The 26,426-nt window shown below is 46.8% G+C and overlaps 1 protein-coding gene across 2 annotated transcripts in view; it reads right to left on the bottom strand.

Moving 5' to 3' along the window:
* Positions 1 to 5,753: 5,753 nt before the first annotated feature.
* TTBK1 (tau tubulin kinase 1) overlaps positions 5,754 to 26,426 on the bottom strand; it is a 93,694-nt gene continuing 73,021 nt past the window's right edge. For both annotated transcript variants that reach the window (XM_065729812.1, XM_065729883.1), the window contains exons 14-15: positions 10,260 to 11,848; positions 5,754 to 9,377 (exon numbers count right to left, since the gene is read on the bottom strand). In XM_065729812.1, the coding sequence (XP_065585884.1) occupies positions 8,951 to 9,377; positions 10,260 to 11,848 (2,016 nt within the window). In that variant the 3' untranslated portion in view covers positions 5,754 to 8,950. The remainder of the gene's footprint in view (positions 9,378 to 10,259; positions 11,849 to 26,426) is intronic.

The following is a 26,426-nucleotide window of genomic DNA, read 5'->3' as shown; positions in this document are numbered from 1 at the left end:
CAGAACTAGAATGGACCATGCATCTGAGAAGATGAAAGTTAGGCGGAGAAACCTTGCCATCAAAGGTCAAGGCTGACAAAGAGTAGGCACCACATGTGCCTTTTATGAGCTGCATATGGCACAGCTGCTAGGCAAAAGCTTCGATGCAGCAAATGGGGAGGTGTGGCAACAGAGCTGGAGGATCACTGGCTCTTATAGACAAGACAAAGGGCCCTGCCCCACAACCAGGCAAGCTTAGGGAAGAGGTGATATCAGGGCTGGTTAAACTGTGAGCTGTGGTAGTTGGGGAGTTCTACCTTGTTTCCCCACAATCCTCCCTCTTACAACAATCCTATAGTCTTGAGTGTTCAGGGTTGCTGGTGCACGTGGGCCAGACAACAAGGGGCTGCAGAGCAGCAGGTGGAGATAAAGAGGGCCGAAGCAGCTCTTCTTAGGGCCTCTCTGTTTGTGTCTGAATGTTCAGGTTCAGGCTTATGAGGCAAAGGATAGCATTCTGTGGCCTTAGGAGATCTTTGCTTGTCTCAGCAGCATTCCTGGCCATCCATGTTTAACTAACGTGCTGCCCCAGTCTGCACTACTGAGCATCTCAGTGCACATTTTAGGGTGGGAGTGGGGAAATCAGGTGGGAGTGGAGCAGGGTCACCCAGCGGTGCCATCCCTCCAGGGTTACAGTTTAAGCTCAAGTTGAACTAAAGGGCAGATTGTTTTTCTTCACCACTGGTCTTCTAAGAGCAAGGAACAGGAATTCTCATTTATATGCTGTTGCATATTTAAACTGTAGAGCAAATCCAGCCTCCCCATCAGAAATGAGGTTACAGTCCATTGCTCTGCAACCCCTGGAGCTCTCTCCTCTTCACACTGTGATTGCTAAGAACATTTAGTTGACTGTTGTATTTCTCTAACCCAAACACGTTCACGCAGTGGGTCACTACACGTAGTTAATGATCACTGCACGTACAACTGCCGTGACTCAGCCCTACCACTTGGATCTAGATCCTGGACCTGCTTCGGGTTGCTTGGGCCTGCCTGGTGGCAGCGAGATCACACTGACTGCTCACGTATGAAAACAAGCTTTACCTTTTGCTTCACATCCATACCATTTTCCTCAGCAGTCTTTCTTCTCCATTCCAGGAAGCCAGATACTGGTGGAGAGGGAATATTCTTCAGTGGCCAACAAGGCACAGTCCCATAGGCTCTTAGCACAGCCAGAGGAGCTGAGTTGGGAATCAAGTCCATCAGCAGTGCCAGACATGGCCAGGGGATGAAACGGGCCATGGGTCCAACCAGGGAGCTCAGTCTGGAGCAGAAGGGGCTGAAGACAGGGACAGGGGACCCAGGCCTTCAATAGGCTCCTGGCCCACGGGCACAGGAGGTATGGAGGGCAAGTGAGGCTGTGCAGGGCAGTGTAGACAATTTAATGTCCCTAATGTACTGCAACTGAAATAAAACAGCAGGGTTTTCCCTCAAATAGTCATGTAATGCTGCTGGGGGAGCTTAGGGAAGGATTTAGTACTGATTGGAAAGCTATTTTTGGAAACCCTGTGCAGACAGTAAAGGTGTGGGTGTGGTGAAAGTACATAGTCACACTTTTTCTGCCACTGAAGCAAGAGCTGGGCTGGATGGCTGCCAAGAGCGATTTGTACATGATGACAGAGCAAGCAAAGCAAGGTCTAACACCCAACCTGGGGAGTTTTCCTGCCCACGTGCCTGTTTGCTCATCCCATCCCAGTAACTCCACAGCTCAGCTCTGTTCAGCTCAGCCCTCCCCTCCTAGGCCCTTCCCAGCTGGTCCTTACCTCAAAGTCTTCTCAAGCCATTCATTACAGCGTTGCAACTTGTGTTGGTCTGTCCATCCATCTGTTCTGACTGTGTCCTTCAGAGTACCTCAGGGAACATGTCTGTAGGAATGCTGGTCTTTAAACTTCCTACCAGCCTAACTGCTGCCTCCTACACCTCCTTCCATCAGCCAGAACCATGAAGATGACACTAACTTCAGCATTTCCTAGGAGGCTGCTCAGATTTTACCTGCCTGTTCCTCACATGGGCTTCTTTCTGTGAATTTAGATTCTGCACTGAAGCCAACTGTGCTTTCTGGGCTACGGGAGAAAGATTAAAACCTGTCATCATAAGATCATCTTTCCAAGGGAGCACTTACATTTCTCCTTTTCTGAGCTCTCAAGGATTTTTCACAGTTCTTTAAAGCTGAGAAGAGCTGCAGGTGTTCTCCTGTCAGAAAACTCAGCCTATTTGAAGGAGGCCAAGCTGCTGCTGCTGCTGCTCCTCCTCATTGCTCCTTAATTGGGTTATGAAGGGTTACTTCATCCCAGTTGTGTGCTGGGGCTCTGCTGGGACTGGTAGCTCCCACCTGAGCGAGGTGCAGCTCAGCATAAAGAATCAGAGGGGAAAGAGGGTGTTGGGGATATTTAGTCAAATGATGTGTAAGATTAACCAGGCAATACATAAAAGAAAGTGCCACCACATTTGCCTAACAAAGTCAAATGCCATAAAGTCACAGAGACTGCTACAAATTACATTCTTTTCTTTTCTTTTCTTTTCTTTTTTTTTTTTTTTTGTCATCTGAAACCTCCAACCAAACACACAGTGTGTTAGACCATGTTGACAGCAGCCTGGAAATGTTACCATGTACTCACATGTTTTAAAGAGGTATTTCAGCACTAGTCACCATCACAAAGAGGGGAGATGTAGGTCAGATGTCAGGAGGAAATTCTTAGCTCAGAGGGTGGTGAGGCCCTGGCACAGCTGCCCATAGAAGCTGTGGTGCCCCATCCCTGGAGGTGCTGTAGGCCAGGCTGGATGGGGCCCTGGGCAGCCTAAGCTGTTGGGGGGCCAAAAATTCAGGTGGGATTTTTCTGCTTCTCACTGCAACACCAATAAATGGGAGAAGACACCAATGAAAAGGTAGACAGGCTTTTAATGGCATGATCAAGAATCCCCCTGTTAATAACAAATCTAATGACAACTGTGTCTGGTATGAACAGGAAATGGCATCATTGTATACTCCTTTTAAGATGTGATCTGAAGGTATGAGCAATGCCAGGTGGATCTGTACACAGACGGGGCCTCTGTGATGCATGCCAGATTCGATGGCCAAGAAATTTGCCATGCAGTTGAACCGGGTTGTGGTTCCTGGTCGGAGTTGTACATTCTGTTTGCAGTGTGTAAACATTCTTGAGCTGCTTTCCTAAAGAATGCAAAGGAGATACGTGGAGAGATTCAGCCTTAGGACCCAGTCACATTCCTAGACAGTACCAAGGAGCAAGAGTCCTGTCTCTGGGCCAAAAGACTTTGTCGGACTGTGTCGGAGGCGAAGGAAAACGTCGGTGCGCCAGCTGTGATGTCTGAGTGTAGAGTCCCATGCTAATGTGTTAAAAGGAGATTTACAAAATTATCTGCGTTTTCAGCTCCAGTTCCTGTCCGGAGAAGCAGCAGCCCAGGTCGCACAGGACAGCAGTGTTCCTGACATCGGCTCTCACGCACGGGCTGGTTTAAAATGCAGACTCCTCTTGTCCTGCAGAGCTCTTCACACCACCTGCAGACATTGGTCTGGGAGCCTCTGCCTTGGCAGCCATGTCCCCGAGTGCCACCAGCCCCTTCCTCCTCCTTGCAGCTGGGGCAGAGGTGAGGCAAGCCAGGATCTCAGCCCCACAGCTCGCTGTGGTTCAGGAGCTAAGGGGAGGATGTGCACACACCTCAGTCCCTCATAGGAACCCACTAATGGATCTGCTGTGGTAGCTCCCTTCCTCCTTTTATCACATCAGTGCATGCCTTAAACCTGTTTTGCAGATATTTGCAGCTCCAGAAATAGTAGGGGCAATGTTCTCATATCCCAGAGCAGCAGCCTGCACGGTGCAGGTGGGGAGCCAGGTGTTTCTCAAGTTTTGCAGAAATCCAGGAGGGCTACAAAGCCCCAGCCAGAGAGGGACTGACCTACAGGAGACAAAGAGTGACTGCAGACCAGGTTTGCTAGAGGAGGGAAGTTACAAATGAGGGGACAGGAGAGCTGTAGTGTGCAAATTGCTGCCATTACGTGGTGTCCTGGCTGTGCCTGGGACCACAGCTCACGGCAGCCTGCAACCAGGGCAATTCTCTGGCCTCACAGAGACGCAGTGCTCAAAGCTCACGGAGATGCTGCCAACTTATCTGAATGTCAGCTTTCCTACCAGCACAGTCCCAGCCCTTCAGTGGTCAGCAAGAGGCTGAGGGAGAACAAAAAGCCATTTGGGTTTCTGCAGAGGACCCTGGGGCAAGCAACCAGGGAGCTTGTGGGCACCCACTCTACTGCCAGTGGCACAGAACACAGAAGAGGAGGGAAGGACCTGAGTGGGAACCCAAGGTCTCCCCTTGTTTGTAACTGCTGGGAAACAGATGTGATCACAGGTGGTTGCAGGTGCCCAGGTGGAATCTGTGTGCTTTGTGAATGGAGCAGATTGAGCATGGGCACATTGCAGTTAAGCCAGAAGAAGCTCGTTGGAAACCAAACTCATCAGAGCCACAAAGGGATTTTTATTTTGTTCACAAGATTCATTTGACTGACAAATTGCAGTTTGTGGATGTGTGGAGCAAGGCCTCAGGTGGACATTTGTGTCTGTGCACATGGGATGGTGGTGGGATCATGCCATGGGGCAGTAAACTGTACAGGGAAGAAAGAAGTGTGCCAAGGAGCCATCGAGCTACTGATGGAGCTGCTCAGGCTGCAAGCAGACGTGGAGCCATCTTCTTACAGAGATCTACACTGAGAAAATAGCTCTGTGTTGGAAAGGAACAACACCGAGGACATTCTTGCCCCAACAAAACCACACCTGTGTTAGTGAAGGGCCACCACCCAGCCTCCACACACAGATCCATGCCACACAAACATGGCTATGACAGCTCTAATGGCCATCCACACCACTGTGTGCCTCACAGCTCCTGTGTGCTTCAGCAGTGGTATCATGCTCCTCCACCCGCACCCATGGCACAGGGACAGTGCTGCACACAGCGGGGGCACACAGCATCACAGCACCTCTCTGAAGGCCACAGGATCTTTTTCAACCTTTAGCCACAATACATAATGGGCACTACTTATATTATATTCTTATAATTTTTAATATATATATATATATAGTAATACTCTCTACTTAGAAAGGACAAGCCCAGTGTCCTGCCTCTCCCAAATCCCAAGCACGACTCAGAAATGCGATCAAAACACCTTTTGCACCAAGACAAGCCAGTGCCTGTGCCGCCAACCACAGCCAGCTCAGTGCCTCCAGCCACGCATCCGTGCCATCCCACAGCATTCTCTTGACTGACCCCAGCACTCTTTTTGCCCATGCAGTCCACTGTCATAGTGGCTTGGTGCTGTGAACTGCCCTGAGAACTGTCCTTCAGACCCACCCCTGGGCACATCACCCTGTATCAGCCATCTGCCCTAACAAAAAAGACCCTCCAAACATGATCTGCTGTGTTTGACCAGCAGGTGCCCTCCTGGTCCGTGGGGCAGAGAAGTGGATGAGTTGACCCACAGTTCCCTGCCCCTTTTATAGGGCTCTTTTCACAGGAAATATCACTGCCAGTCCCCCTGCCCACCAGAAAATCCTCTTCTGCAGAGCTGCTGCAAGCAGCACGCAGCAAGCAGCCCCACGTGACAGCAGTCCCCAGAGTCATCTTCACCTCTGAAGGGCAGAACTTTGAAAATCAAAGAGATCTAGAGCAGCTTCTGCATGGCAGAGGCTTTCCTGAGTGTCACAGGAACAGGAAGCAAGTGTCCTGGTTTGGGCTGGGATAGAGTTAGTTCCCTTTGTAGTGGCTGGTGTGCTGCGTTCTGGATTTGGGTGAGAATAACATTGATAACACAGTGGCATTTAGTGGTTGCTGAGCAGTGCTTGAGTGAAGCCTGACTCTTCACACTGCCAAATTTAGCAAATGAGCAATTTATTTTCATAATTTGACTGGAAGAACCTAGCACTGAAGCTCCTGTAAAAAGTAATCTCAGTTAGAAGCAATGTGAAACACTTCACCTGTGACATCAAAGCATCACTTTGGGAAGGGGAAAAGGTCTGGAGTCCCAAACCTGTGGGACACACAGGGACAGCCATACCCTGCAGGAACAACCCCAGGGACCTGTCAGTGGCAGCAGCCAGCAGCTCCTGCTCCAGCTCTCAGCCCTGCTGCAGCCAGATAGCTCTCAGTGCCACTGGACCTGATGACTCAGGAGAGACAAGACGACAGTACTACAGATCCAGCTGCAGCATCAGCCCAGCCCTATCAAACAACATGAGGACAGGCTGCTGTCTGCATGCTGGAAATCTTTCACTGGCATTCTTCTTTCAGCTTCCTTCTTGACATGGTACAGCCAGGCCACAGACGATTCTAATTTAAACTTTCTCTTGAACAAATACAATAATTGTGCTTCACTGGCCTCTCATGACAAGGCAAGTTTGCTAATCCTGTAAATAGCCCCAAAGCACTCGTGTCCAGCTCCTTCCATGCCTTTCTGCATGTAAGACCTGGATGGAGCATCTGGTAATGGCTTCACTGTCAAAATCTTATTATCTAAGCACTCTAAAATGAACCGTCTGCTGACAAATTAATAGGAGAGCCATTACCATTTATACTTCCAGAAATAATCAGTGTGTTTGGGTTTATTCCATTCTCTAGTTTCAAAACTCTTGGGGTATATTTAGGCTGCAGTTGGACCAGACTCCAAACTCACATGACATCATCATGCCCACAGAAGAAGCGGTTGAAGTCACTATCTACTCTTTCCTCCACTTTTGGCAGAAGCATTTGTGTGACCCAAATGCTGATCCTGATGGATGATCAGATGAAAACTAACCCAGCAAACCGGAGCACTAGCTGTCATGCTGGATCACCATCTGCAGCCACCTCACCAAAGAGCTGCCCTGGGGTGAGGGTGTGGGCTGCATCAAAGTGGCTGCAACTTGGAGGGACCACTGCCATCGGTGGCTGAGTCATCTCAGTCCCTCAAACCACAACCTGAGTGTGGGGCTCCCAGTGCCCCTCTGCAAAGATGAGAGCTGGGATGTGTTCTTGGACTAGAAGCTCTGCTTCTTACTCTACAAGGGTGAATGACTTTAAAAGAAAACACTAAACCTTTTGAGCTAAATGAAATAAATTCCTAGCATTGTCAACACTGCAACTGTTGTGTGAAGAGGTAATTCCCATCACTTGTTTCTATACATTCCCCTGTTCGGATGTCCCAGGAGTGCCCTGTTCTCCCAGCCACTCTGTCACAGCTCTCATGATCCATGCATGTTCCTACAGAAGCACTCTGGAGCAGAACCTCAGGATTCCTTGGACTGGATGACCATGAATGTGACTGTAAATACGTTCAAATGAATCATGCTTATTACCATACAGATTCTTCCATCAAGCCTTTTGGTCTGCACATCTTTTCTGAAGCTGCTAGCTGCAGCTGCAGGAATGGGTGAGCAGAGCAGCTGGTTTTGTTCTGCGTTATGCAAAACTTCTTTTAGATGTGACAATGGCATGAAGGCCCCAGGGTTTTGGGTCTAGATTGTTTCCCCTTTGCAATGCAAGGAAGAATTTGTGACCATTTCAATATCTTATCAGGCTCGGGCAGTTATCAGTCCTCCTGGCTTGAAGTTTCAAACCATCCTAGTTATTCGGGGAGCTAAAAAGTTGGCTTGCAGTTCTAAGTGAGAGCTAAGCTTACGTTCTGGTAGTATTATTTAAGAGCACAGCCCTTGCTTTTGTGTTCACATTGTTGGTTGTCACGCAATGTGTGGAAGAGCTGAGCACTGAGAAAGAATATACCTGATCTCCCCATGAGAAATGCACAGGATACCCACGGCATACCAGCAGAACTCTCCTTGCAAAGCAGCAGCTTTTGAGTATACTACAGGATAATTATTTCCCACCCAGCTGCATAGGGGAACCTTCAACGACAGTGCCTAAATTCACAAACACCAAGAGCGCGACAATAAAGCACAAGGAATTGAGGTGCTGGGGGCACCTGAGCTGAAGGCATCCAGTGACTATTCACATCTTCAGGATGGAGCTGTGTTTGGTGGGCTACAGAAGCGTGGCACCAACCACACTCGGGCTGAGAGGAACCACCCATGTCAGAAGATGCGGTCTCCACAGGTCACAGTTCAGTATCTGAGACAGAAGTGGCTGCAGATTGCTCCCTTCCACACCAGTTTGGTAGTGCTCTAGATTTTCCAGCAGGCTGCCTATACATCCCTACTTCCACCTCAATATCTGCCCCGAAGGCAGCTGCTGAAACAGACTGCCTCCCCTGCAGGACACCCTGGAGCAGGCAGGAGCATCTACAAGAGCCGCTTGTGCCCCTCACTCCTGCCTGCAAAGGCCCCTTTGAAAAAAGGAGAGCAAAGCCCCTCCAGCCCTCTCCTGCCCCTCTCTTGGCACACAACGACACACCCATCACCCTGGCCTGGGCTGGTGACAAGCTCTCACTAACACAGGTGGCAGGAGGGGAGCCAACACTCAGCCACTGACAGCCAGGGCTGGTGTTTTCCCAGCACAGAGAGAGCAGGGACTGCCTGCAGGACAGGAATGTTCCTCCCCAGCAGGCTCTCATCACCTCTGCTTCTCCTTCCAAAGCCAGGGTCGATACTGGTGACTGGTATGGCCAACAGAGAGAGGGGAATGCCCGGGGAGTAGGGGGTCAGGCACTAGGCAGGCTGCCAGGGTTGCTGCTTGGTGCTGTGCATTAGCAAGCGTGAGCTGCGGACTGGATGTTTCCCTCGAAGAAGGCTCCATGGCTCAGAGGCTCTCAGGCCTGTGGGAGCTGATCGCAACGGTGTGGGGTGAGAGTGAGTGAAGCATTGAAGTACAGCTACTGCTATACACTCGTGGTTCCGGCATGGAAGGCTGTGCTGCAGCATCTCAAGTGTATACTATATGCAGAAGTTACCCAGTCTGTTGGGTTGGCAGAAGAAGATCATTATCTGGCAGCTGCCTTACTTTCCAGGGACACCTGCTTTCCTTTGGTTGCTGGACTCTGAGTCTGGGTTTTTCCTCTTTGCCGTTTTTTGGCCATGCCAGGAGAGGGCAGGGAGTCTCCCGTTGGCCCTGGGGCCTGAGCCTGGGGCTGAGGTCGGGGGGAAGGTGGAACTCGCTGGAGAGCAGTCCCTGGCTTATGCTGCCGGCAGGGAGAAGGACTTTCCCTCCGAGGCAGCAACTGGCTTCTGGAGGAAGCACTGGGGGCTTTGGAAGGAAGGACAGGGCTCCGAGGGGATGTGCAGCTGGACCTCTGCGAGCTGCTCCGTGGAGGAAGAGACGTGGAACTCGGTGAAGGAGGAAGCCGACTTTGTATCTGCGTTGTTCGGCAGTCGGTTGGGACATTTCCAACTGGTCTCTGTGCCTGGAGCCTGCAAGGAAAGAGAAGTGGGCAGATGAAGAGTAATTACTACAGTGGGCTCTGGACTCCTGGCAGCTTTGGCATCAGTGTTGCTGGGACAATTACAAGGAATCTCCAGCATCTCGGTGATAGGAGTTATGCTTTGAACAAGCTGGGGCAGTGGCCTGAGCACCATCTCATAACTGACAATGCTGTTAAACAGTGTGTTCCCTCATCCAGCAGTACCCTCTGGGACTACACTTGGGCGTGATTTGGCAGAGCACACTCCTTGGGATTCTTAACATGCAGTGTGAATGCAGCAGCCTCTTTTGAGGTAGGCAGTGTGAATATGAGGGCACGAGCCAGGATTGCTTAGGCTCTGAATAACTTTGCTGGAAGATAAACCATCTCACAGGGATCACGGCCCTTCACCTGAGTCTGAAGAAGTGGAATTTGCTGGATGTGTGGCAGAATCAAACAGCTGGACATCCAGCCCCCAGGACAGGCAGAAAAGCACAGGGATGTGTAAGGAACTCAGACTGTGTGGAAAGGGCTCAAACTCCTCCAGGTCACTGACCCTTTTGAGTCAAGGACATGGTGAACATGCTGCTGAACTGAGAGCCCAGCACCAGAGGGATCTGCAAGGAGCAACATCAGACCAAATGAAAGAGTGCATGGAAGGGAACAAGGTCTCAATGCCAGGACACTTGAAAAGGGGGTTGGCCCTTTGGCCAGACTGAGCCAAAGAACACAAGAGAGGTGGAAATTTTATACACAAGTGTTTGGAAGTGACTGTAAGAAAGGGGAATGGACCACATATTCAAGTCAAGCAAAGGGCAAAAGGTGAGCAAAGCCCCCACTGTGATTCCTTAACAGGGCCAACATTTTGCATTGCTCAGCATTTTGGGCTTACCTGTGGGCAACAGCTGCATCCTGTGGGGAGCTAGATAGCACTGCCATCACAACAGCTGTGGAGCTCTCAGACTTCATTGTCTCTAGCGGTGTTTTCACAGGCGTGATGGGTCGAGGAATTCGGCTCTTTGTGCTTATGAGTTTCTCTTCTCTCCCCAGGAGGGCAGCTTTCCTCCCTGCCTTTCTTGGGATGGAGTCATCAGAGTCATGGGTGTCCTCCTCAGAACCAGTGGCCGACAGGGTTTCTGAGGCCCGCCGCCTCTCGTCACTGGATGATGCTGAGGAGGAGGCCCCCGAGGCCAGCCTGAGGAGGCAGTTTTGCCTCTTCTCCATCACTAGACGAGCCAGGTCAGGTTGCTTTGCCCTCTTATAAAGCCTCTCTTTGGCTGAGAGTGAAGTTGAAAGATCTGAGCCAGTGTCCTCCTCAGAGAATAAAATGGGGATCCGACTTCTATACCTGGAGCCCAGAGGTCTCCTGGGGCCCTGCTGAGGAGCATCAAGGAGAGTCTCTGTTGGCTTTGGGTGTTCTGCTACTGACGTTGGCTTCTCAAGGTCAGGCTCTCTTGTGACCACCTTGGCAGAGTCTTCCAAATCCAGCGAAAGTCCCACATTGTCAGAGGACTCTGCCTTGTCCTCAGGAGGCTTTGCTACATTGGGGACGGACAGCTGCTCCCCCATTGTTTCTGAGGTGGTTTCAATGGGATTAGCAGAAAGCGCGCAGCTCTCTGTCTCTGCTCCTTCTAGCCCCGAATGGATGCTTCCATTCTCTACCAACACCAGGTTGTCTTCCAGCTCCTCTTCAATAATGACCTCTTCAAACTGACCCGGAGGGCAGTATTCCTCGTGCCTCATCAGCTGGCCGCTGGAAGACATGACATTTAAGTGGGTCTTTTCAGCTATATGAACAAATGTGCGCTCAACTTTGGTAAATGGGGAGGAAGCTGTAGCCACTGCCACGGGAGGCTTTGGTTCAGATTTAAGAACCGAGGACAGGGTCCCTGGCTCAGACACGTCAAGTTGGCTACCCATCGGCTGAGGCCTTTCGCTCTGAGGTGTCAGTGCAGCAAGAGTCCCCAGATCAACTTCCGGAGGCAAGTCTGTGGTCACTGGAGATTTTTTCAGATCACCTGGTGAAAACAGCACCAGTGTTTTTGAGCCTTCCTCCAGTTCCAAGTCCCCATCGGCCACGGAAGCTCGCCCCTTGGATCCCTTCTGGTCATCAGCCAGGAGGGTGGATGGTGCGCACTCCTGGCTGCGCTCTGTGCTTTTTTGACTCAGGTCACTGCTGGAACCACTATGCATGTCAATTTCATCCCCTTCCTCCTCCGCATCCTCTTCATCTTCTTCCTCGTCTTCATCTTCTTCCTCATCTTCTTCCTCCTCCTCTTTTCCATTCATTTCCAGGTAAGGTTCCAGGGGTTTGCAAGGAGCAGTCAAGACAACATTTGAGAAATCAACTCTCTTTATCCGGTGGGATGCCTTAGCCTTTTCCCAGTAGTCTAACATGTCTTTTCTGAAGTCTTGATAAGGCAAACTTAAAGGCACCGCCTTGGGCAGACCATTCATTTCGAATGACTTCAGTATATATGCCTGCCAGAAGACAAATGGGACAAAAGAAAAAGGTTAGTATTCAGACATAGCGCTGGCACAAAAGTCATTGGCATCAACAGCAGTGGGAAACATCAGTGGAAAAAATCTAAACCATCATGATTCCAAAATGCACATCAGAGTGGTGATCACTCAACCATTAGATTAGTACTGACCTTAGAAAAGAGAGAATCACAGAGACACATATCAACAAAGGAGTCTCTTCATTAGCATTTATTAACCTGTACTTGAAAGAATCCCTCTTACCAAGCAGTTCTTCAGGAATTTTTTTAATTTCTCCCAGTCCTCTTCAGTATTACCTATTTATTTCAGTACCTGTATATTTATATTCACATCTTCCTTACTAGAACCATTCAGCAACTCTCTTTTATTCCCAGGCCACAGGGCACTTAAAGGCTCACTCTGGGGTAGACGATTTCCTAATCACTTTGGAGTACCGTCCAACTTTGTCCCACAGCAAAAACCTTTACAACTCTTCAGTGCTCCCTTTCTGTACTATTTGCCACTCACTTCTGCTTTGACTTTAGCAACTTGCATTGACTCCAGCAACTTCCAATTCTGTTTTCTACAGTCTTCTGCAAGTAAGTTATGAATGCTGATATACATAGTACCGCTATTAGACTCTGGTGTATCCCATCATTAAAAGGAGGGGAGGACAGAAGTGTTGGTGGGGACAGCGTTCCTCAAGCTGCACTCTGTTGAGGTGAGGCTGCCCATAAGGCTACAGCAGCAGTCTGTGCAATGATTGAAAATAAAATTAACAGAAAGGCAGTGCTTCACACACATGCACATGCTTGACTGAACAGGCAAAAAGAGGCAAAAGAAATAGGAAATGCCTATCAAAGCTTAGTTCCATCAGCAATTAATGGTAAGTGAAAACCACAGAAGCAACACTCTGCAGAACGGATTTTTTTACAAGATATGTGTGTCACCTTTCAGGTCAGAAATGGAAGCCACTCAGTGAACTCAAGCAGACAATAATGCAATACATCACATTTGGAAAGTCCTAACCACAAACAGGAAGGCTGCAAACATCTACTTTCTCAAGTGGTGTTTGACAGAATCAGAGAGGATGCTTAGGCTTCATAACTGAACAAACACCCATTGAACTATGTGGGATACACAGCTGCCAGCACCTAGCACATTCAGCTATGGGCAAAGGTGTGTGAGAGATATAAGATTTTTATGCTCACGTGCAGCAGGGACATTTCAAATAAAAACATGGGTAGCTCTGAGCAATTACACATAGTGGTAGGTTGTTCTTCAGATATGAAGGTGGCATTCATTCTTCAGTACTGCTGGGTTCAGTTATGTTTTGGTTGTTTGGTTCCAGTGGGGCTTCTTCTTCGATTCCCCTTTTCTACTGACAAAGTCTGCCTGCTACTGTCTTCACACTTCTTTCTGTCTTATAAATTAAAACACAGGCTGGCTCTGACAATGCCTTTGGCATCCAAAGTTTAATCTCATCTCTTCTTAAAAGCAGGAGCCCGGCCCTAAGGATGGCTTTGTAATAACCAGGCTTGAGCTTTCACTGTGGAGTGCTACCTCTTGTATCAGGCTGACAGATGTGAAGCTTAGACTGTTTAAATGGACCTACTATCCTTTGCAAAGGAAATGATCCACTTGGCTTCCTCCCTCTTTTCCTCTGAAAAATTTCCTCTGGAAATTAGTCTACATGGAGCCCTGCTGGCAGGATTTGATCTTCCCAAGAAATACATCCACAGTACAAATCTCCTCATTCCTGGATTCCTGATCAAGCAGGCATGATTCCCCAGCTTTGGGCCTGGCCCTTAACGTAGCAGCCCTGCCCAACATCTTGCCTTGCACTGAGCTTCACGCTGCAGAGAATATCCTATCTCTCACAACAGGTCACTCGCCGCTCTGTTTCACCCTGCTGTGGTTGATGCTACAGTTAGGGGATCATTGGTTTCTCTTTGCATATGTAAATCTTCAAGTGTCCTCTCTTGGGAGTTTTTGACATCTCATCTGCTTTCTAGTCAAGGGGAACTGAATCCAGTCCTGCAGCACACATCCTATATAGGCCTTAGATGCCCTGCAGTCTATTCTGCCACCAAGCCCCTCTGTTGGCCAGAACGGTCAGGCACGGGACCTGATGCTACTGGTGCAGCCTGACATCTTGTCTGGTGGCCCAGTGATCTCTGTGGCTCATCACACACCTCTGTTCCCTTCTGGCTATCTCTTCTTACCAATAAGACATCCTGTACTCTACTGCCACTTTTTCAATCTCGAGTCATCCTAAGAGCTTTTGAGGTTCTTCTCCTCCTTCACTTGTAGCTTGTATGTCAGCTGCTCTGCAAGAACGTTACCATACCCAGTGTGCACACAGTTGGCATTATGCAATTCTTCTTTATTCAACTTTCTTTTGCAAGACAGCAGGGTTGTTTTATTTTTTATTTTTTGAGATGATTGGTTTTGGCATGTATATGTATAATAGATACATGTATTTCTTTCACTGCTAAGCAGTAAGGTGTAACAGTGACACTATATAATATAATATGTATTTTATATATTTATATATATGCTATAATATAAATTATACTTCTCTCCTTCTTCTGCTCTGGTTATCCTTTGCTACTGTTGAGTCATGCTGCAGATACGTCACTAACCTCTGCCTCTGCCAGGAGAAATTCCTGGTAGTATTGAGCACACAGACTCTTTCTGTCTGTCATTTCAGTTCCTCTGTGTATTTCTTTTTCCCTGCCCAGATATTGCCATGATGCAACAGTGACTGTTTGGCTTCTACCCACCTCTGGCACACTTGGACTGTTCAACATGCTCTACCCCATTCCTCAAAGATACCTGAGACTGTGGTTATTCTGCCACTGCAAACTCATCATGGAGGAAATCCAAAGAGTGTAAGTATGCTAAAAATGGAGAACAAAAGTTACACACAAATCTAAGTAAAATAAATTTTGTTGACATGAGCCTTGGGTCAAATATTAGTTCAATGTGTATTTTCTTACCTTAGCTACTATCACCGTCTGAAGCTGTTAACAAGGAAGACAGTCCTAAGGCATCAGTCTGAGACTGTCTTCACTGCTGAGCTGATGCCATCAGCAGCTATCTACCAATGGCTGTGCTGCCAAACAAGCTGCTCCTACCTCAGAGTGTCCTCTGTTAGATACACCATGTGTCTTTTGTACTACAACATGCTCACTTTCTCTAGGACTGTTCCTCAGAGGCTGGAGAACTTCTCTGTTCTCCTGTACCAATGGGAAGGATGTGTAGAAAGATACTAGATGAGGAGGAGTAGAGAGGCTTACTCGTACTGCATACCTCACACTGCATATGTACTGCTAGCTGGGGGAAAATGCCCAGTGTTGAAGCTGAGATCCATGTAAAAAACTCTTCTTGCTGGTTTTATAGATGTTAAATTGTACAAGCTTTAGCCTTGCCAGTTCAGATGCTGGTTACCATCAAGCCAGTGCTCTAAACACATCAAATTGGGGCTAGATGCAACCTGTCCTGTGATATGACCAAATGTAAACCAGTGAACCTGGTGCTAGCCTAAACTTACACAAATGGAACTCACAACAGGTCCTGAACAGTCACGAGACCTTGTTTTTCTTCCCAGATCTGACTTCACTGCAAGTTTTCAGTGATCACATTAGCAAATGAGTGCTAGTTCTATCAGAGCTCCTCTACCTCCCAGCCCCGTGCTCCCACGTACCCAAGGATGAGCAGGGGACACCCTTCCAGAGCCAGAAAGCAAAGGGAGTCGAAAAACAAAGCAAGAAAGCAAACAAAAAGCCCAGCCATCACCAAGGTGCTGCCTTTGATTCTTTAATAAGGTTTTGGTAGTATACAAGCTCTTTTTGTTTTTTGTTTTTTCCGATTGTCTGGATTAACATACATGGATTTAAAAAAGGCACAAAATCCATTGCACAGCTTTCTGTTTTGTTTGTTTGTTTTTGATGTCATTGCCTGTTCGTTGTGGTTTCAAGTGTAGGATTTTACAGTACTCTGCAGCATTTACAGCATGGTCTACATACAGGTAATCAATGCATGCTTTTATACAGGAGACAGAATTCAAATTCTCTCTCGGTATGTCTATGTACACAATAATACAGTGCTTTTCTTCTGAAAAAGCTTTAAATTGGTCTTGCATGCTCGGTGCGCCAGAAGAATTAGTGCAAGCATATATTACAGTGTTATTGCAGTACAAAAAGGGGTTGACATTAGGCTCTAAAGGGATTATTAGATATACAGAAAGAATAAAAAGACTCAGGGAAAACAAGCTTTGGATCCCTTTAGTCAACTACATCCTACCAGTCGATCCCTACTCAGTACCACCTTTAAAGCTACAGCAGCTGCTTCCCTCCCGTGTCCCTGCTGCCCTCCCCCTGAGATGAGCTTCCACAGCTTCCTCACACCTTCTGTCCCTAGCAGTTGGTGAGGGCTTCTGGCAGCTCGAGGAAGCCCTTTCTGCTGGGCTCCGGACGCTGGAGACCGGCACAAAGGGGACTTTCCTGAGATCCACTGCTTCGAGCAAACTCAAGTCCCAGCGGATGAAGTTTCACAAACAAACCAGAAAGTACAACCTACAGATTTTGCCTCCTATCAACAGAAATGACTACAGAAACCCACATTCACCTCCTAACTGAAAATCAACGGTTAAATGTGGTTTGGACTCTCTCCTGCTTAGCAGCAGCAGAAGTCTAACAGGTGACACAAGGTAATGCAAAGGAAGGATATGCTGTCCCTGAGATTCTTCATGCGAGCTGAGAAGTCCAAGAAGCAGAAATCAAGTTCCCAACGTGACGTCAACTGTTCCATTGGGAATGGGAAGAGGCCTTAGTCCTGAGAGATGCAGATGGCACACAGACAGCAACAGCTACAGTCCAATCTTCCCTGTAACAGCTTTGATTTGGATACTATCAGGAACGTAGCATATCCTGGAAGTGACATTATCCTCTGCCAATACAGTCTAAACTTGTTTGGGACTGAGAGACCTGGTGGGATTTACAGTAATGAGTGAAAAAAAAAAGAATCTGAGTTTCTGAAGCAGCTTTTCTTCCAACCAGCAACACATGAGGTAAAAGTAGCAGGGGTCTTAGAGCTGCCATGCTCGCTTGCAGGATGTCTGCGTTCCAAGAATCAGCACCATAAACATCAGAGAGAGGTTCCTTGCAGCATCTTACCATCAAATGCTCCACAGCCACTTTTTGTTTTCAACTTTTACAAAGTGAATAGGACAGTGCAGTCCTATGCTGGTAAGTGCTCTGTTCCTCCCTGTTTGTGCTTTCGGATGTTGTTAGGTTTGTGTCAGTTTCCCTAGCGTGGTGGATGGAAGCAATAGCTCTGTAAAGGTCGTACACCTGCCACTTAGCTTGTACCCACCAGTGCCTCCAGCAAGCGTTGGTGCAGTGCTCCCTGCCAGAGCAGACACACGGACCACCTCATTTGTATCACTCAGAAGAGACTCAGGAAATGGCGAGCAAAGTGGAAGGAAATGATAATCCAAACATTTTTCTAGTCCCTAATTATAAAGGCAACTTAATAGCAGCAAGAAAGAAGAAGGAAATGCTGAGAGCTAAACATCTTCCTTAGTCATCAAAATAATCGTAAGTCAGCAGCGCTGGAAAAGAGCCCACTCTGGCTCTTTTCAGCTGAGGGGCCAAGAGTCCCAGAGAAATCCTCCTGATGTGACTTGTAGCTCAGAGGAAATTTGCCATTACTGTGTTTCACGTTGCCAGATTGATTAATTGCACTCATAATCAAACTAAGAGTTGATTCAAGTTGGAGGAAGCCCTGGGGATTCTTGTGAGGCAAGTGCACTAGATGAGGTAACCAACCTGAAACACTTTTTGCATATGAAAAAATAAGACCTTCAAACATAAAGCAATTTTCTTTTTCAACACTGAAAGACATGCAAGTGAATGTAAAATGGGGATTGCTTCGGTCCCCAGCTTACACGGTTAGCAGCTTATTAAAAATGTACATTCATTGTAACATTGTTTCTTCCATGGTATGTGTCATACAAACGAGTTGCAGTACATCAAATCATACTTAGAAGCATTTCCCATAAATGAATCTTTGTGTAGTCCCACGAAACAGCAGATGTGTGTTACAGCGACCCAAACACAAAGCACGTGGTACAAAAATGCAACAAAAAGGCAGTATGGCAACGATCAGCCTTTATGCACTTTATTTCATGTTTTAACATTACCCAAAATGGGTGTTTGCATACTAATGTGTTATGACCCAAGTGGCAGCACCCTTCCTGACACCAGAACGCTGCCACCAGCTGATGGCCAAGGGAGGGATATGAATGCTACAAGACACTGAACAAACAAAACTGGGCTGAGCCGTGCTGCTGAAAGCATTTGCTCAGATCTGCAACGTGCCAAGGAGACCAGTTGCACCACACACCATGAAGACACCTCCTCTAACTGACTGAGATTCTTTGCAGCAGTCTTTTGAGCACTCGTGGTGTGCAAAGTGATCCATTACCCACACAGAAACGCTTCTGTAAGGCATGATCACACGTGGCCATTCACACTCCACAGGTGGGTCATGAACATACATACAATCAGAAATGGAAGCTCCAGCAAAAAGCATCCCAACACCACTCTGGGGACAGGAGCGAAATTGGGAAGCACACCTGGCTTACTTTGCTCAGCCTCCCCAGAAACTGTCATCTCTTCCAGTCACTCTGCAGAGGGCTGGCAATTACAACAGAAGCTGGTCAAGAAGAAAGATGCCCCATGTTCTCAAGCTGAGAAATTGCTAGGGCAATTTATTTACTATAAACATCGACAGGAGCTGAGGGGTTTGCAAATCACTCATGATTTTGAAGGCTTTAGACCTTGTCTTTTAGGAAACCCAATTTTATTTGCTTCAGCTAGTCCCTTGAATCTCATCCACCACTGCAAAGCAGAGCTAGACAAATACATGATAGCTATCTCCCAGCAGCCCTTTCCCATTTGTCATCAAAGGAAAAAGAGAAAATACAAATAGCAGGCTCTGCCTTGAAGACATTTGCATAAAAGAACCCTTTCTTATTTAATGTGAGAGCATCAAAACGACCTCAGCCTCAGGTACAGTTCCGAGAGTGGTGACTACATCTCCGCTAATAAAATGTCTCACTCATCTAATCCAGCAGTTTATTTGTAATAAAAATAAATGAGGTCATCGATGCAATGCAGCATTATGTGGCTGTTACACTAATGTGAGTGGACACGAAGGAGACTATCTTACTCGAAGGAAGAGATGCTAGACCCACTGGACAAACACGGTGGCTGTCTTTCTTCAGTCCCTCCAAGTGAGCAGTATAAAATCTCCTCATTTTTAAAAAACAATCTCGTGTCATTGCCAAGCACTCAAATCCCACACAGAAATATGATACAAGATTATTTGAGAGGCGTGAGAAGGAAGGACATTAGAAAACAAGAAAAAGACCAATACCCTTCCATGCTTTCTGATCTTCAGACTCACACTGTATTCTACTGTTGAGCTGTCTGGCAATACAGCTCTGAACTACCAATGGTTGTATTTTCTTTCCTTACTTTAATTTACAAAGGATCACAGCACCAGACTGAAATAGTGCATTTTTACTTGAGAGAACAAGTGAAGTCCCTGGTGATGTGCAACCGAAGAAACACCTCAATCTTCTTGGTTATACACAGGGTCCCACTGTCCTGACAGCTTCCAGATTGCAAAAGAATATTCTGTCTCCTGAAACTCTCTGTGAAATCAAACCCTCCTGTCTGACTTCACGCTGACAAGTTCCACAAAGGCTTTACGTGCTGCAGACTTCCTCCAGCATGTCAAGCAGCAGAGAAGTGGCTTACAGCAAAAATAAAGCACTTGGGGATGTTTAGTGCCACGAGGCCGTAGGAAGGCATGAGTACTGCAGCTAAAGTGAGGTGTTTTTCCTTGCCTTGTATCTGACTGCAGAATGCATCTACTGCAAAACATATATATATATACATATAACACTCAGAAGAAGCTGTGCGCTTTGGGACGGTGTAGTTGGGGACAAAGTGGTACCAAGGCCTGGCAATGTTACTGAAACAAAAGACAAATGAGGTAGTTCAACACTCCAAAGTGAACTCTTTGGAAGAAAGGCTTGAAGCGCAGGGCAGGGAAATCTCCCCAGTAGCATTTGTTCCATTTTTCATTTCAAAGTGCTCATAACCCAGAGAAGCTATAAAAGAAAGTGGCTTTAGAGTCATCTTTGGAAATGAAACGCTGTTCAACTCCTGAAGAGACCCTCAGACAGGTTGGGGAAGCTGCTGAGGGCTTTCAACCATCAGTTTTTACCTCCTTCCAGGAGTCCTACATGCAAAAAGTACATCTAAAACAGAGAGCTTTCACCTCAGAAAAGAAAAAAGGTTGATGACAGGATCGTGAAGGCCTTGTCATCTAGCCCGCAGTCTGGATGCTACAGAAGCTATCGTTGAGAGCGAGATGCCAAACAAGATTGGAGAATCAACCTGGAGCTTGTTTACAACAGCAAGACTTAGATAACCTCATGCCCGTGGCACAGTGCAGGTAAGGGAGAAAATCTCACTGTGCATACCAAACTGAGGAATACTGATTCTCAAAGAAAAGATACCTCCAGATGAGACAGGCAATGAGGGGAAACACCAGCGAGTTCAAGTCTAGAACTGATGAACCACACGGCAGCTCTGTTGCACCTAAAATTTCCCTATACAGGCTGTTGGAAATATCCCACTTCTACTTGTATTTGGATTGCTGCCCCTGTTTCAGGGTGGAGAATGGCAACAGCCATTTTTGCCAGCTCAGGAAACATCCTGTTGTAAGGGTTTGCACTACAAAGACTTCGCAAGTGGAACTGAGACACTTTCTCACTCACCTGGCACATATTTAAATAAAACTTAGAGACTAACAACAATAAAATTGGTTCTTCATCATCTGTTCATACGGTCTGCAGTCACAGATGGTTGCTGTGTCTTAAGGGAAAGAGCTTTCTGAATTTAGCTGCTCATGTACATAATGATTTGGGGGTGTTTGCTAAATCCTAAGAATTCCACAAGTTGAAACTTGTGAAATTCCGTCCTGAAATGAAAGGTGTCTGGCATTATCATCTCTGAAATCAGGCTGCCTTCAACTAACGTGATGAGTGCTCCTCCAGGTAGAGCTGCAACTGCTCCAACTGCCAAAATGTGCCACTTTTCACTGCTTCCTCCAAGGAAATCAGAGAGAGGGAATGCAAGAGGCTGACTGAAGTACAAATGCACGCTGCAACATGAAATCAGAAGGAAACTGGTGCAGCAGGCAAGAAAAAATCCTGCTTTCCAACTGTTGGGAACACTAAAGGTTGAAGATAGAGGAGAGGCACAGAGATGTAATAGAAGTATGAGGGATAATACACCAGGAATGGACACAAAGGAAGCTGGTGAACACATGTAGTGGGACCCACGCTTGAAACTGGAAGGTAAAAAGAGCTTTGCCATGTGGAGAAGAAATACGATAGGCAACAGAAAACAAAGAGGCAACTGGGTCTAAGAGAGCTTCTCTTAAGAAACATGAAGAGGCTCTGCCTGTCACTGTGCATGAAGCACACCAGCAGCTCAGGGCTGCCAATGAATGCTGCCTTTCCTGCACCCAGATTCACCACTGAACAGAAGCTAATTTGTTGGCAGGCCAGCAGCAGCAATGGACAAGTAAAGGACTGAAGGAAAGATCTTCCTTTGGAGTCCACAGCTGTGACTCCATCTTCTTCCTGCCTGGAAGGCCCTAGGGACACAGAGCACAACAAAGACTACTTTAGGGTCAGCTTGTCCCTTTCAAATCAACAATCTTGCAGCAGCCTTGACCACCGCAATGTCCAGGTTCAGATCCACCTCAAAGAGAAGTGGAAAAGCAAGAGAGACTTTTGATCACAAAGAGGTAGTGTAAGGATGGGACTGTATCACCCACATGGCTGTCTTACAGGACATTTCTAACATCGCTGTAATAGAATGAACCTCACACTGTGAAAGAGGTGATGCAGTGTAAGTCTCCCACTTAACTTGCTCCTCAACACTGGCAAGACAGCATGGGAATGGCAGACAAAGTCAGTGTGAGTACATGAACAGGATACTCTTAAATGCAGACACAACAGCAAAACTGCACCTTTGTTAGTAGGGTTTATTTTCAACCAATACCCTTCCACCAAAACATTTTCCACTGGAAGTGAATTTGTGGTGGCAGAACTACATTTACTCCAAGTCAGGAAACAAAGCTCTTCACTCCCACAACTGCCATAGCTCTGCTGGCAAAGCAGTCCTGCAGCATTACAGGACAAGCATATATTTTTTTTCCATTTTAAGTTCAGCCATAGGTATTCATTCAATCCCATGTCACCTAAGTGCCACCAAAGATAATCATCCTGAGCACATTACTCTGCAGCCTTCTCCCTGCTCTGCCTGGCTGTGAGCTGCAGGACACAGCACGCTTTCTCCAGCAGCTCTTCACCTGCACATTTGCTGTGCCAGGAGGAGCACAGAGAAGCAACTCAACCAAGGAAGGAATGAGACTGTTGCAGGTACCACCTTGCAGCTTCACTGCTAATTCCTGTGGGCTGAACTCAAGCATTTACGGTAACGTTTGCACAAATATCACATCATCTCATTAGCTCCTTCCTGCAGGAAGCAGCTGGGAAGAGAGCCATAAATTGCAAACATCTCCCATTCTGCATAGAAAGAAAGTCGAGGGACCAAGATATAAAAAGATGGCTTTTGCAAGTATACAACATTGATGTGCATTTGCTCACTGAATGAGCATGGGCATGAGATCCTAGCAACCTGTCTTTCTGATGCTAGCGAACTCTGCATGGCAAGCAACTGGCAAACACTCACTTCAATCCTCATTTTGGATTCTGAGGAGAACAAGTACTATGTACAATTGGAAGCAAAACCAAGAACGTTTATTTCAGGAAGGAAACCCTATTATTGGGCATGAACAAAAGGAAAACAGCTGTTGCTCAAAAGGACAGCGAGCCAGAACACCAATGAACCTAGTGAAAAAACCCCACCCAAACTAACCAAAAAGCTTTCCTTCTCATGGTGTAGGCTCATGCACATGGGGGGAAAGGGCTGAAGAGTGTGCAGTGGGGGTAGGAGGGCACCTCTTTGAGAACTGGAACCTCTTTCCTTTAACTTGACCACAGAAGCACAGACTTAATAGAAAATGGTCACCTGCCACTTCCATTGCACTCTGCAGTTGTTAGTTTTGTTTTCCTTTTGGCAACTGATTTTTGGATCCACTCACATTTATAATTGCAATGGTTATAAATGTAATACGACAAACAAATGCGATAGAAATGCAATCTGAAGAGGGTTTTTAGAATTGCACTGTAACGTTCTTTAGTATTCCAGTATTAATTTATTACAGTTCCATAAATATAAAAAGAGAGCTATTTTCACATTCCTTTAATTTGCCAACTGTTCCTCGATAATACGTGGATTCCACAGTAATTATTACAGCATTAGATGAAGATGGTAAAAAAATAAGCAAATGGACTATTTTAAATATTCTTTTCATTCTACTGTAACATCAGGACCTCATCATTAGCACCAATTAATTTGTTTAGAAGTAGATTTTAAAAGCCATATGGAGCACTGAACATGAAATAAAGCTTCCCATAAAACACAGGCCACAGCAACTTGTCCAAGGATTCTAGCATAGAGCCCCAGGTGTCAGTTTAACAGGACTGGTTTAGAAATTAACAGCCCATCTTAGAGAGTTGAAACAGGGGGAAGTCAGTTTGTCTTTTAATAATATGCATCAGTGATTTGACACCAATCTCTGCCTTCAAAACGAGCATCTTACTTCTATAGTTTGGCTCTTCTTACTCCATCTTCCAGCAACCAGATCCGTACCTTTGCCTGGCAGCTTAAAAACCCATCTTGCCCTTTTCAGGTAGGCACTGCTAATGGTGGCCATGCCACACTGCAGTTCTGTCTTTAATGGTAGACTGCCCTTCCTCAAGCTCACTCCACCAGGCAGGCTTTAGAGAACCAAGCAACTCCTGTGTTAAATCTCCCTTCCTCAGGTTTAGAAAATCGTATTAAATATTTTCTGTACAAGGCTTGGGCTCCATGCCTGCCACTGATCTCACTCGTACAAAAGATCTCCCCTTCCGCTCACATCTTCCTTTTCCTGCTGATACACCAAAGAAGTGCTTCACCACCACCACCCCTGCAAAGGCACAATGAGAACTCGCATGCAGCTAATTATTTCTGCCAAGTCCCTCGTCATTTTGGGAGACAGCACCTCTGAGGGCATGCTTTCTCCCACTCTGTGTGTGTGACCTATATTCTTCACACTCCGAAGAACAACCCCGTTCCTGGCTGGATGCAATAATTAGTCTGACTGCAAGCAACTTCCGAAGCAGTCCTGATCCCTCTGCAGAGCTGGCCTGCCAGTATTGTTTTACCAAGCCATCCATTCTCCTGTCACTGCAAACCTTCCATCCAATCATTATGTATTTTCCTCTTGATAGCCACTTGAAGGCATGGAAGAGCTGAGCTAAGGTCAGAACCTCGGAAGTGCTAATGAGAAACAGCCTTGCAAGAGACACCAACATAGAAACATATTCCATTTGATTAGTTGGCTTACAATTTATTAATAATTGTAAGTAGGAAAGAGTTTTATTGAAGTCTGTATAAATCACCTATCTTTTTCAATCAGATTTTGGAGCTTAACAGTTCTAGAGCCACGATGAGTAACATTAGATAGATCACTGCCTTCTGAACATTACGTCCAGAGCTATCCAACGGCCAGTCATTATTCTGGCTGAAACTGGTAGGTTGGAGTTTATGAAGTCCCAGCTATTTTGTTTGTTCTCCCTTTTCACTGCTAAAACTAAAACATGTTCAATCTCTGGTTTTGTTCCTAACACTGGCCCTTAAAAGCAAACATCAGCTTTCTGGAAACCATAAACTAAAAATTATTACAAGCAACTGAGCTGTTCTTTCGTAAGCTCTGCTTTCTCTGGAACCTGCTGCTCTAGTAAAGTCAGCTCTACTGAATGTGGAAAGAAGTCAAATCAGAGCAGAGTCTGCTTCAGGAAATCATTACCTCTCACGTCACTTTGAGACAAGCAAAGCCTTGCTTTTTGAGGTCTCTGTGCTTCTCAAGAGAAAAGCAGCCAAATGGGATTAGGCTACTGGATAATCCAGGCTGAGCAATTCTGGCAACGGCCAGGGCCTTTTTATTTTTTATTTTTAGGAATAAAGCAGACTGAAAAATTGCAGAGAACAACTTAGGTGGGCAGTAAAGTGTCCTGCTCACTCCTATTCGTGGTTCAAACCAAAAGAAATTATTGTCAGTGACTCACTAATGACTGTGGGAAGAGATTGGTTGTGCCTACACAGATCTTCTTGAGCATGGAGCGCTGCCTCCTCTGTGTCCACCCCCCAGCATGGGGGATGTGCGGGCAGACAGGAGGCAGTGAGTGCCCAGCTTGCCTAAAGTAGGTCCTGAGCCATGCTGAGCCACAGGGCCAAGTCCTAGTAGCTCAGAAAGCACCATCCCACCCTACCTGAGGTTACACTTTCAAATTGACTTATAAGAGTGCTGAATCTGCAAAGAAACCTCTGGCAGGTCAGGTATACCTATGGAAAATGGTGTTTGGAAGGAAGTGCTCACTTAACTCAGCTGGAAACATCCTACCTCCACGGTAATACCTTCATGTCACAAATCATCAGCTCTCTTCCAACAGCCATATCTATCTCGCACCATTTTCACAGTTGAGATTCCCGGGCTCACATTTTTCCTGAAGTCCTGAGCACCACCAGTGATCCCCCTAAACATTCACGCCCATATACTGCCTCTCCTCCCAGAACACCAGACCAAACGCTCGGCTCAACAGCCAACAGTTACAACGTCCACTTCATGACAGAATGTCCTCACACAGCCTGGTGTTTTACACTGCAACTACACTGAGAAGGACACACTACCCCTGCAAACTTGAGAAATAAAGACTTTCAACAATTTAAATCAATTTTTATCTCCTTTTGCCTCTGAGATTCAAGTTTTAGACAAAGGCTGCAGGGGCTCTGTGTACCAGTGCTGAGGCCAGTTTGTTTCTGAAGCAAGATCTATCACCACAGGCATTTCCAAGCATGGCCAAGAAGCAAGGCTGCTCTGCCACTGAAAAGCTGCAGGTGCCTAAAGCCTCTGAAATTTAGAAATAGCATAATATATGGCTGGATCAGTAAGAATAGCCCTGCCATCCAGCTCTTGACAGTCAGTGCCTCTGGAGGAAGGCGTGTGGATTTGGAGCAGCTTAGGAGTGGAGAGCAGACACACAGGTCCACTGACACGTAACAGAGGCAAAGCCAGAGAGACAGAAAAAAGTAGTCTCCATATGGAAACAAAATCACAACAAAAGCATGGGGATTTCCAAAGGCAAAGCAACAAAGAGATACATGATCGTAACTCCACAAGAGGGGCAAATCCCGAGGTCCTGCCTCAGGCAAGCTTCCAGTGGGAGTCTACCTATGCCTAAATGGAGTAAAACTGCCTACAGATATGGCCCGGTGTAAGATACCAACAGAGATGCTCAGACAGATTTGCATGGGGA

The sequence above is a fragment of the Cyrtonyx montezumae genome, unplaced genomic scaffold, assembly GCF_038088225.1.
Source record: "Cyrtonyx montezumae isolate F1298 unplaced genomic scaffold, pur_monq_1.0 scaffold_0, whole genome shotgun sequence".
Classification (NCBI taxonomy): Eukaryota; Metazoa; Chordata; class Aves; order Galliformes; family Odontophoridae; genus Cyrtonyx; species Cyrtonyx montezumae.
The sequence above is the reverse complement of the archived record's forward strand: the minus strand, read 5'-3'. Positions and strand labels throughout refer to the sequence as shown.